The sequence below is a fragment of the Miscanthus floridulus genome, chromosome 13 (assembly GCF_019320115.1).
Source record: "Miscanthus floridulus cultivar M001 chromosome 13, ASM1932011v1, whole genome shotgun sequence".
In the NCBI taxonomy this organism is placed as follows: Eukaryota; Viridiplantae; Streptophyta; class Magnoliopsida; order Poales; family Poaceae; genus Miscanthus; species Miscanthus floridulus.
In genome coordinates, this window is record NC_089592.1 from 79,691,067 (window position 1) to 79,702,339 (window position 11,273).

The 11,273-nt window shown below is 50.8% G+C and overlaps 1 protein-coding gene across 1 annotated transcript; it reads right to left on the reverse strand.

Annotated features, from left to right (window-relative positions):
* Positions 1 to 774: 774 nt before the first annotated feature.
* Positions 775 to 6,661, reverse strand: LOC136501109 (pyruvate dehydrogenase E1 component subunit beta-1, mitochondrial-like). The gene is made up of 14 exons (XM_066496606.1): positions 6,428 to 6,661; positions 6,263 to 6,349; positions 5,054 to 5,134; positions 4,945 to 4,971; positions 4,773 to 4,835; positions 4,591 to 4,677; positions 3,804 to 3,929; positions 3,297 to 3,430; positions 3,138 to 3,210; positions 2,971 to 3,036; positions 2,333 to 2,371; positions 2,101 to 2,225; positions 1,909 to 2,023; positions 775 to 1,191 (listed from the first exon to the last, which is right to left on the reverse strand). Exons 1-14 carry the CDS (start codon positions 6,464 to 6,466, stop codon positions 1,120 to 1,122), a joined length of 1,134 nt encoding a protein of 377 aa, XP_066352703.1. The 5' UTR covers positions 6,467 to 6,661; the 3' UTR covers positions 775 to 1,119.
* Positions 6,662 to 11,273: the final 4,612 nt, after the last annotated feature.

Below are 11,273 nucleotides of genomic sequence, written 5' to 3' on the forward strand. Positions count from 1 at the left end.
CCTTCCTTCACCAGCAGCAGCGGCCCCTCCCCTCCCCCCCACCAGCAGCGGCGAAGGTGGCCCCTTCTCCACCAACAGCAGCGGTTGTGGCAGCCACTTCCCTCACCGGCGGCTGCGGCGCCTTCCCCACCGACATCGAAAGCGACGGGTTCCTGTGTGACGCGAACGGGATGGGGATCGAGGGCGCTGTGCCCATGGTGCAGGACGCAGAGGCGCTCCGCGCGGCGCAGATCTACTTCGTGCTGCCCGCCGCTGTGCGCCGCCGCGGCCTGCGGCACGAGGTCGCCGCGCTCGCCGTCAGGGCCTCCGCCGTGCTCTCCTCCCGAGCCGCCTCGGCCGCAGCGCCCGGCCTACCCTCTCTCCCTTCCCCTGCTGATGTGGGCCTCGAGCTGGCCTGGCCTATTAAAAACACTGTGCTTTCCGAGCCGGCCCGGCACGGAAAGTGGCCCGACGGGCCATGCCTGGCCCGTCGGCTAGGCACGGTGGACTGGGGCAGCACGGCCCGACGGCCCATCGTGCCCTACCGGGCCAGACCGGGCGGCCCGAATGGCCAGCTATATCTCACCCTCTAGGTCTGGGATAGGAGTACTGTATACCACACCACACCCACACCTGTGCGCATCGTACATAGAATCTTCCGTCTGACCATACATGTCGCCTGGACGCGACACCGCACTATTTGATCTCTCTCCTTCAAGCATTTGTCCGGAGTTTGGCTGGCTGGCAGGACCATGGATAGACAAAGGAGTTTCTAGCACTAGCATGGAAAAGACGTTATCAAGAAGGGCGCAACTATAATCACTATTTGAGGGCCTCTGAGAGTTCCCCTTCCGAATACTACATGTTATTGAAACCACCTCGCCTCATGTAAAATCTTATCTCCAGAGGCTGCAATCATTCGTGAACCATAAACAGAAGCAGAGTTATGCGCAGCCATCCGGCTGCGGCGGCGAAGGCAACGGAACTGGAGTACCGGACACCTCTTGGTGGCTCTACAAAATCAGCTCATGCTAGTTGAGTTGCAGCGGCAGTGGGTACTCGTCATACCATTATGGGGGACATATCTTTCTGGACTTTGGACATTAGACACAGAAATGGAAAAGGCAGGGTTCTGTTGAATTAGGCGGTTGCTGCCATCGGTACAGCTGCTCTGTAGCAAGCACGCTTGGCTGCCCGGACGATGTCATCGACCTGCAAGTGTGGCAGTAGCAAAGAGTCAAAAGAGGAAAGTAGGACACCTACAAATAATCAATCACGTGAGCCTACTTTCAATGCCACAGACTACCACAGCTACCACGTTCACCTTTTCCCAGCCAAGGCTCCAAAATTCTTTCCTAGATAGAAATATTTGCATCTCCCTGTGGCATCATGGTGGAGAGATGCAGTGCACCTATCAGACAGTGTAGACAGTAGCCTACTACTCCCTGTCTTTAAATAAATGATGTTCAAAACAAGCTAATTAGTTCATTATTCAACTAGTTAGCTTGTTCCTAAACGTCATATATTTTTTAAAAAACGGAGGGAGTACTATACGTATTTTTAACTGTCTGCTACAACTCTCACGCACCACACATGCAACCATGACTGAACTCTCATTTGATTGACCCACCTAAGGGCTAAGACCTTGTCTGTTTTTTCAGTTATTAGCAAAACAGCTATTGTTTCATCACCTAAATTAGCTTTTGTACCCTACCATTTTGAGGATTGCAAATCAAACATTAATTGTACAGAATGCAGGTCAAAATAAATTCATGTATGCAACAAGACTGAAATTTCAGCACAGCAGTAGTATTGTTTAAGGTGCTACTAGTGAAACTGCTATGCCATTAGCTTTGTCGAATAACAAGAGTTGTGTAACCACAGATCTGTATGCAAACTAGAAATGAAAGCGAAAGGATCAGTATGGACCTGTGGAACAGCCATCCTCTCAAGGTTGGCAGCGTACGGCATGGGGACATCAGCTCCAGCAATCCTCTCAACTGGTGCATCAAGATACTCAAAGCTGTCCTCTACAACAGACATGCTGCAAAGACACATTTCAACCCATTACGAGAGATGTAGACCATACATTGGGAAGGAGGGAGGGAGGGAGAGACTGACCATATTTCAGCACCAATCCCATGTTGAGGGAAGCCTTCTTCTACAGTTACCAATCTATTGGTTTTCCTCACAGATGCATTAATAGCAGCTCTATCCAGTGGTCTGATCGAGCGAAGATTGATTACCTGAACAGAGAATTACTAAAGAATAAGACAACAACAATGGACTCCACAGGAAAAGAGATCTGGTAGCACAAGACTGTAGTGTAGAAGAAATGCAAAAAACAAATTACCTCGGCACTGATACCTTCCTTGGCCAGTATATCGGCGGCCTGAAAAATGACAGAACATGAGAAATGCAACCAGAACCACCAACTAGAGAACTTCGTTTACTGGATCTTATTGTTGTTTTTTGTGAACATTGCAATAGAATAAAGCTATAATTTTCAAAAGGGAATGGCTCAAGTTACAGATATTCAGGCAGAGCCAATCCGTACATTCAAGGTGGCATCATGTGCATGTTGATTTCTTTGCTCAACTTTGTCCATGATAGACGAGGTTGGGCACTTGGGCAAGGAAAACCATACTAATCGGGGAAAGGCTATCTCAGAAGCAAGGGAATGGAAATCATTGCTCACCATTCCCAAAAGCAAGGCAACTAAACAGTTATCATCCCATGTAGCTAAGCAAGATTAGGTAAAGAATCCAAAACATGCATTATATAGTATACATTGATCTAGTTGGAAATATTTGTGTGCAAAATCATCCTTCATAAACAGAATAACAAATACAATTTAGAATCACATTATTAGCCAATAGCATGTTGAATTCCGATGACTATGAAATACATGAACAAGAATGTAAGTCAACACATGTATAAGCATTAAGCAAACAATTCTTCCATCTACTCAAGAAATCTACATTCACACACCTGAAGAGCATATCCGACCATCTTGGAGAATGCAGTGATAGTAACATCTTTCCCTTGACGCTCTATCTACATTCATAAAAACAAAAAATAAGATTTGCAGAAAATCCATCAAGGGAAGCCAGATCAGATTGAACTCTTCACTTCCACTAATAAATATAAGAACATACCTTAGCCTTTCCAATCGGAAGGCAGAAGCTAGAATCAAGTACCTCGTCAGAAACAGGAAAGGATTCACCATAACTGCAGAAAAATGCATTATATAATGAGGCTTCAACTCAAACAAACAACATAGAGAGTATAGTTGAACAGAGAAAGAAATAGCATACAGAAGTTCATTTTCAAGGAACACAACAGGATCTGGATCCCTGATTGCTGCTTTTAGCAAACCTCGAGCATCTTCTGCAGAATATGGAGCTAGAACTTTCAATCCGGGAACATGTGCATACCAAGCTGCATAGCACTGCATGCTAAGACAGTAAGTAATTCCATCAAAGTACAGCAGCATACCTATCTGTAAATATTTACAGGACTATAATGTCCATGAGATGATATGCACTGCATGATTTTAATGTGACCTAAAGCTTACACCTCTTTCTCAGTAAACACATTTACATTTTATTTCCATTTTAAGAACAGTTCTACTAAATATTACAGTATGGAGATAAATAACTCTTGGAATGAACTATTTAGTCCTACAATTAATCTATCCTCTGTCAATGTATGTCCCAGCACAAGACTTTCAGAACATTAAATCATATGGCATAACTATTTGTCTTCTAAAGATTAAGAACAGCAACAGAACAACAATATAGAGGTAAGTTTGTGACAATAACCTGCGAGTGTTGGGCACCAACTCCAGCAGCAGCACCATTTGGACCCCTGAAGACAATAGGTACAGATATCTGGCCAGCTGACATGTAGTTCGACTTGGCAGCTGAATTAATTATGTGATCAATTGCCTGAATATACAACAGTGTGTAATTAACAGATTTGTTTTTCAGCATATGGAGTCTCCAGTATTCATATTCTCAAAGATGGAGAGCGGTACCAGAATAACAAACATTATTGTTGCAGAAAATTGTAAAGACAAATTGCTGTGCAAGGAATTGTAATCACCAAACGTTCATCAGCGACACCATATCAGATTATAACCCCTCTGATTCAGTAATCAAATTAGAATGGATCATAGTGTTTAATGGATCTGACAGATTTTCCCAGATATTCTACCATGTGAAAATAAACTGGAGTGAGGGAGTTCATGTCACTTTTTCTCAAGAGAAGAATGTCTACGAACATGTTAACATGCTGGTTATGTATATACATCTTTCTCCAATGAGGTGCTACTTAACAAAATGCATTACAATCGTCAACCATTAGGAGCCATTCTAATTTATGTAATAAATGCTTCTTCTAAGAAATATAAAGCAAACAGAGAAGAGCAAAAACAGATATGCAATAGGATGCTGCAACAAATAGGAATTTTCTGGGATTGCAAAGCATGTAGAGAAAATGAGTACAGAAACCAACAGATATGCCAAGGAGCGAAGAACAAATCAAAGCAAGCAAATAGTTAATAATTGAATTAGTATGGTGATTTGCAGAATTCATTAAACAACTGACCTGCATCGAAAAGTTAAATGTCATGAACTCTACAATAGGTCGAAGACCATGGTAGGCGGCACCAACACCAATGCCAGTGAAGCCAGCCTGAACCAAAACAAATAAGATCAGTATGAGAATGTGATCGGGTCAACCTGACAGCTTATGAATGGACAATGGTGATCAATTTGCGGGTTTATAACCTCAGTAATTGGAGTATCAAGAACCCTATCAGGGCCATACTTGTCAAGCAAACCCTTAGATATCTGCCACAAGGAAGAGAAGCTCAATACCAGTAACATTCATATATTACTTTTCAGTTGCCACAGGAAGAGAAAAAAAGAAGAAGCATAAATCTTTGGAAATATTACTGACCTTGTATGCACCTTGGTACTCACCAACCTACCACAGAAACAACAATTATTAAACCAAAAGAAGCAAGAATGGAACACAGAAAATAAACTAGTACAGGTACTGGTGGTACCTCTTCTCCCATCAAGAAAACAGAAGGGTCTGCCGACATTTCTTCATCTAATGCGGTATTCAATGCTTCCCTTACAGTTATCTAAATAAGCAAAGAAGTGGCTGTGTAAAATTTCACGCCAAATGTCAAAGGTCATAACATAGATGTACATCTGTAGAGAACCCAGCCACTTTCTTGAATTAATAACCTAACAGGACGTATAACTGTACCAACTGTCCCTGAGACCTCAAGGTATAGTTCAGAGAATGAGAGATCACACTGGATACTTAGGTTCTCGCTATCTACAGAAAACCATTGAATCACCAAAAACAACTCATTACGCCACTGTTAGTTCAGTTATTCAAAGTTGGTTAGCTTTTTTTCAGGTAAGCATCTACCACCTGAGCACCTGGCATCTAGTCAGTACACTGTTCTGCCATGTTCCTGCCTACAGGGGCGGATCCAGCGGTGGGGCAGGGGGCTCATGCCCCCCTATCCAAACCGAATCAGTGCAAATTACTGTAGAGTCCCTATGAATTTTTAGGCAAAGTTCTACAGTGTAGAGGGGGCTGAGACTTAAGATAGAACAGCAGTGTTGTTCAGTCCCCCCTAAAATATTTCCTGGATCCGCCGCTGCCTGCCTAATGCCAGGTGCTCTTCCTCTTCACAAATGTAAACAGTATCACTGGTGAACAATCCATAATCTACACAAATGCAGTTTGCTTTTCCAAAGCAAGCAAATTAATCATCATCGATCTGATACACAACTGCTCCATGACCCAACCACTTATTAGATTCCCCCACCTACCCGCTTCCCTGTACAGCTACTGCCATCCATCTGTTTCCGATCAAGGTCAACAACAAACAACAGTCGCCATCACGCAGTATCCACCACCATTTACATCTCACAAAAGCGGAGAAAAAAAGTTTCGAAAATCTAGTCGTGAGGAGAGGATTTCGCAGTCGCAGGAAAAGTAAGCATATGACAACACAATCGGCCGGCGAGGCGCGACACGGAGCACAGCGAGGAACCAATCTACCGGAACGCAAACGAACGAACAAACAAACGTTGGCGGTGGCAGGGAAGTCCGGGAGCCAGCAACGAAACGATTCCCATTCCCCTCCCAAGCTTGGGGAAAACGCGGTAGATTCGGCGGCACGGCACACGCGCAGCGACGCGACGCGACGTGACTCGCGGGGATCGCGAGGAGAGAGTGGCGTGGCGCTCACCTCCTTGGCGGCGGCGGAGTATGTCCTGGCGGGAGCGGCGGCGGCGGCGGCCGTGGGGCGGAGGGCCTGCGCCAGCTGGGCGAGCACCTGCGGGAAGGAAACGGATCACGGTGAGAGGGAGGCGAGGGTGGGGGAGGGGGAAGCGGTGGCGGGACAAGCACTGACGCATCCGGATCCGAGCCGCCTCCTCGAGACGCCCAGCATCTCCGACGCGATCGGCGGGGGGCTGGAGGTTGGCGACTGGGGAGGCGGAGAGGCGGGCGGCCTGGGACTGGTGGGAGATGGACGAATATGATTATGATGATAGGTGCAGTTCGATTTGGCGTGGCGTGGCGGGTGTATCTGTATCCGGGAGTCCGGAGTCCCTCGATTGCCAGATGAATCGAGGCGGCGGCGGGGTGGGTGGGGGGCGTCGCTCTCGGGCGCGGCCGTGCCGGGGAGCCGGGAATGGTAGGTGCGTGCGTGCGACCGTGCGGGCGACGGGGGACCAGGATGCGCAGGCGAATTTGCGCAGCTGGTCGGCCTGGCCTGATCCGTTTACCAGCTTTTCCAAACAAACTACTACCAGGACCAGAGGAAAAAGCTTAAACAGAATTAAAAATATATATATATGAACTCTATAATATCTTTTTTAGGTGTCACTGTTGCCACGTAAGTGTCCAGTGGGACGAATAAATTATAATCGTTGATACGAGAAAGAAAACCCAGTTGGCAGTTGCCATCCATCCAAATTTTATGGCGGAGACGAGATGACATGACGTCTCCGGGGGCGTGGGTGCAGAAATCGGGGAGACAGGAACCTTTCTTTTTTTTTTTTGACAAGGAGGGAGACAGGAACGTTGATGGGGGCCGGGCATCTGGCCAGCGCCGCGGCCTAGGGCCAGCGAAGCCGCCGTCCCCCGGCCGTTGGGGGCGTGCAGGGGCCGGCCGCGGCCCGCGGACGCCGAGCCGCCAGAGCGAGAGCGACGGAGCGTTCGCGCCCGCGCGCGCCCATCCACTGGTCCATCCTTTACCTACCGGTCGTCCGTTCGGAGTGGCCACGTCGGCGAACCGTTCGGAAGTGCATGGCCGGCACCTGCGAGCTGCGACCTGGGACCTGGGAGCGGTGGGGGTGGCGGCGCTTTGCATCGCTGTCGCGCCGTCCGGCCGCCCGTGCACGAAACGAAACGCCCACAGTGCAGGCTGCACAGGGCAGCAGCCAGCAGCATGCTGCAGAGGGCAGCGCGTGTTCTGGTCTAGAAGTTGCTCGCCGGCCGCCGCAGCTGACGCACCAGTGACCAGCAGCGGCGTGTTCTGCCGTCACGATGCTTCCGGCCAAGTGCTCCATCTCCATTAGGGCCTTGTTTAGATTGTAAGTTTTTTGAACCCAAATTTTTTCATTCAAAATGGTTCAAAATCTGACATCCAAAGGGGTGGAAAACTTTTCATAGCACTGTTTGCCCTACCAAAGCATTAATGGACTAAAAGACACAAGCGGCACTATTAAATGCATTTGAAGGGATGCTTGCTGCCAGGCTCATCCTTGCATGCGCATGCATGCAAATCCATGCATGATGCATGCTGTCTGCTCTTCCTTGCATGCTCTTGCATGCAAATCCATACATGCAGCCACAAAGGCCTCCATTGTCCCAGGCACAGTGCAGTAGGAGAAACCTAAAATTATTACAACATTCAAATATTATTACAGTCTGAAAATCATTTTACAGTCCTCAAATATTACAATGCATGTACCCAAATATTACAGTCCTCAAATATTACAGTCATCAAGCAACATTATTACAAGTCCAAGCCGCAATCAAACAATTACAACTCACAAGTTCTCAAACATACACATGTATCAATATCTATTAAACAGCCTGTTCACAATGCTATCACGAAAGGCATTCATCTGTTCACGATCTGCGCTATCAGGGGCAGGCTCTGTTTCTGGCTAATCAAGATAGGCTTCAGCCGGCACAAAGTTAATATGATGATCTAGGTGCTGGAAGTCCACATCAAATTGCCTACTCAACCTTATGAAGTTATGCAAAGCAACACAAGCAACTTGTCGGGTACCTTAGAACGGGGTACCCCAAGCAAACATCGAAAGGGTCGCTAAAGTCCCATCTAATAAATAAAAACTAAAAGACAAGTCGTGGGCCCCTCACGAGCCACGACCGAGCCCACTGGGTCCTTTTCCTCCTCGCCTTGAGCCTCGAGCAGGAGGTCTCGGCATCCTAACACAAACTCCGCTTCGCCCGAGGCTCTTCGGAGAAGGCCTCGGCAGGGAACGCCGTCTCCGCCTCGCCCGAGGCTCTCCACAGAAGGTCTCGGCAGGAGGTGCGTTCTCCGTGTCGCGCGAGGCCTCGGTAAGGAGCCGGATCTCCGTCTCGCGCGAGGCCTCATTCTCCGTACCGCTCGAGGCCGGCTCGTCCGCAGCCCGTCGCCCCCGCCTCGGTCAATCTCCCGATAGCACGTCACGTCTCATTAATACTCCAACCACTCCCGCAATCTCAGCCGGACGGTGGCTCAACGCCACAGAATGGCTGACGCGACCCGAGGTCGCATCAGCACCATACCGGCTGGGACAGGGTACGACGGGGATTACCGGCCACTGTGTCCTAACACTGTGTCCATGATCCGTGCCATACCGGCTGGGACAGGGTACGACGGGGATTACCGGCCACTGTGTCCTAACGATGTACCCACGATCAGCCACCCGCTCAAGGCCTCGACACTGTGCACCAGGGCCTCGGCGATCTTAGGGTTCGTGCCTGCCGAGACCTCCCCACCGCAGTGCAAGCCTCAACACCAACTAAGTCCCGGTCTCGCGCACAGTCCGTCCACAGTGGCTTGCACGTTCGCCGCCGCGTCCACCCCGAGGCATTCTCGGGGCTCCCACGACGCACAGGATCTGATGGGACAACCACACCGCCCCAGTACTCTAAGGACGGACGACTCCAACGACCGCGCCGCCATAGGAACGGGCCACAGGGCTCGGACGTGCCACCCCTATTGGCACGACGCCGCATAGTAATACCTATACGGTCCTTGTCCTCCCTTCAACTATAAAAAGAGATGACTTGGGCCACTTAGGAGGAGAGGACACTTGGTAACACACACGCACACATTCCAGCCGCTTGAGAGCAACGTCTCAGACGGCCCACACGACACTCTGCTGAGACCTGGGACTAGTTCCTTCTTTCCCTTAGCTTGTAACCCCCTACTATGAGCACTTCGGTGCAAGAAATACAAGTTCGATCTCTCAGACTGGACATAGGGCACCGATTGCCCGAACCAGTATAAATCTTGTGTCTCTTTGCATCACCATCCGAAATCAGGAGCACGCAGAACAAATTCACTGGTTGGTTGAGGACCCCCCCGGTCTGAAACACCGACCGTTGGCGCGCCAGGTAGGGGCCGTCTACGTGTTAGTTTCATCATCCCAGCAGGTTCTGGGTGGCAGACCCCGTACGACCATTGCGTCTTGACACCGTAGTTTGGTTCGGGAGTCTAGAGTTCATGTCTCTAGGGCATGAGTACGACATGGTACTCCTCACACCTCGAGCCCCACCGTCCGACGATGAAGTTACGCACCGGCAGCCCATGCATAGGCGGCGCCCAGGCGGCCGCTCTCGCCATGCACGACGCGAGCAAGGCCACCCCGACGCTACGCGAACCCGGGGCGGCACGCCATTCCCTGCCGATATCCTACGACCAGCTGTTGGCACAGGGTCCCTGGCTGGGGACCTGTCTGGCCTGAGCTTGGACAAAGGAAATTCACCGGTAACACGCGGCGATGCCCAGTCATCGGGCTCCGCTCCACCACCCCCTGAAGAACCGACTCCGCCGGAGCAGAATTTGGCAACGGCACCATCCCCATACCCCTTTGGGTTGAGAAATGCCGCCGCCTCTTACGCCTACGCTTACACTGCCGCTCACGAGGATCCCTCGGAACTTCGCCAGCGCTTCGCTCTTGACCTAAGCACCCATGCCGACTCCTCGGATGAGGACGAGGCATGGCCCAGAGCAGATTTCTCCGGGCTCCACGACCCTGAGGCTTTGCGCCAGTTCTTGGCCGCAAGCGACTACTGCCTCGGTTACTCCGACTCCGACGATGAAGGCACTTATGACCCCACTCGCGAGTGTTTTCACGTCGGGCTCGGGGTGCTGAGGGTGGGCGAAGAGGATGAGGGGGCAGGTAGTTGTTCCTCGCTTCATCCAGGGGCGGGTGCCACCATGACCCCATGCAATGTCCTGCCGACCACACGAAATGAGAACGTCGCTCTTGCATGACCTCAGCACCCAGACCTAGAATAGCTCCGTGAGCTCCAGGCCAAGGTCGAACAAGACCAGCTCCTTCTGCAGCAGCTTCGAGACTCTCTCGAACAAGAACAGCGAGGTCGCGGTGAAGGCGGGGGAGCCCGATGGAGGGCCCGCGATGTGCATCACCGCATCCATGACGATGAAGGGAGTGAGCAACCCCCAGTCTTCAATCGTGCTAGCCAGAACATTGCGGCTACGGCAATGCTGGTTCGTGCAATGCCCGAGCCTTCTACCACGGAGGGGCGGCAGGTCCGTGGCGAGCTCCGCGATCTCCTAGAGACTGCTGCGGTTCAGCAGGCCGAGAGTTCCGCCTCCCGACGGCACAGGGGCGCCTCGAACCTTCCCATGGCACCGCCTCAGCAAGACAGGGAAGCCCCGGCTTGTCTCGAGCCCGACCAAGCGCCAATAGCCCATAGGGTCCCCGTGCTTCTGGACCGCCTCGGCAATCAACGTGAGGCACAGGGAGACCATACGGCGGTCAGCAGGCGACGACGCCACGACAACGAGGGGCCCGCTCGGGGCTACCACCCACACTGAGGCGGTCGCTACGACAGTGGGGAGGACCGTAGTCCTTCCCCTGAACCGCTAGGCCCTCGGGTCTTCAGCAGGGCCATCCGCGCTGCTCTTTTCCCTGCCCGGTTTTGGCAACCCGCCAATCTCGCTAAGTACAGTGGCGAGACCAACCCAGAACTCTGGCTTGCTGATT

Coding starts and splice junctions, on each gene's coding strand:
- LOC136501109 (XM_066496606.1), bottom strand. CDS start 6,466: ATGCTGGGCGTCTCGAGGAGGCGGCTCGGATCCGGATGC. Junction 3,211..3,296: donor TTCCTTGAAAATGAACTTCT/GTATGCTATTTC, acceptor ATTTTTCTGCAG/TTATGGTGAATCCTTTCCTG. Junction 2,226..2,332: donor AGGAAGGTATCAGTGCCGAG/GTAATTTGTTTT, acceptor TTCTCTGTTCAG/GTAATCAATCTTCGCTCGAT.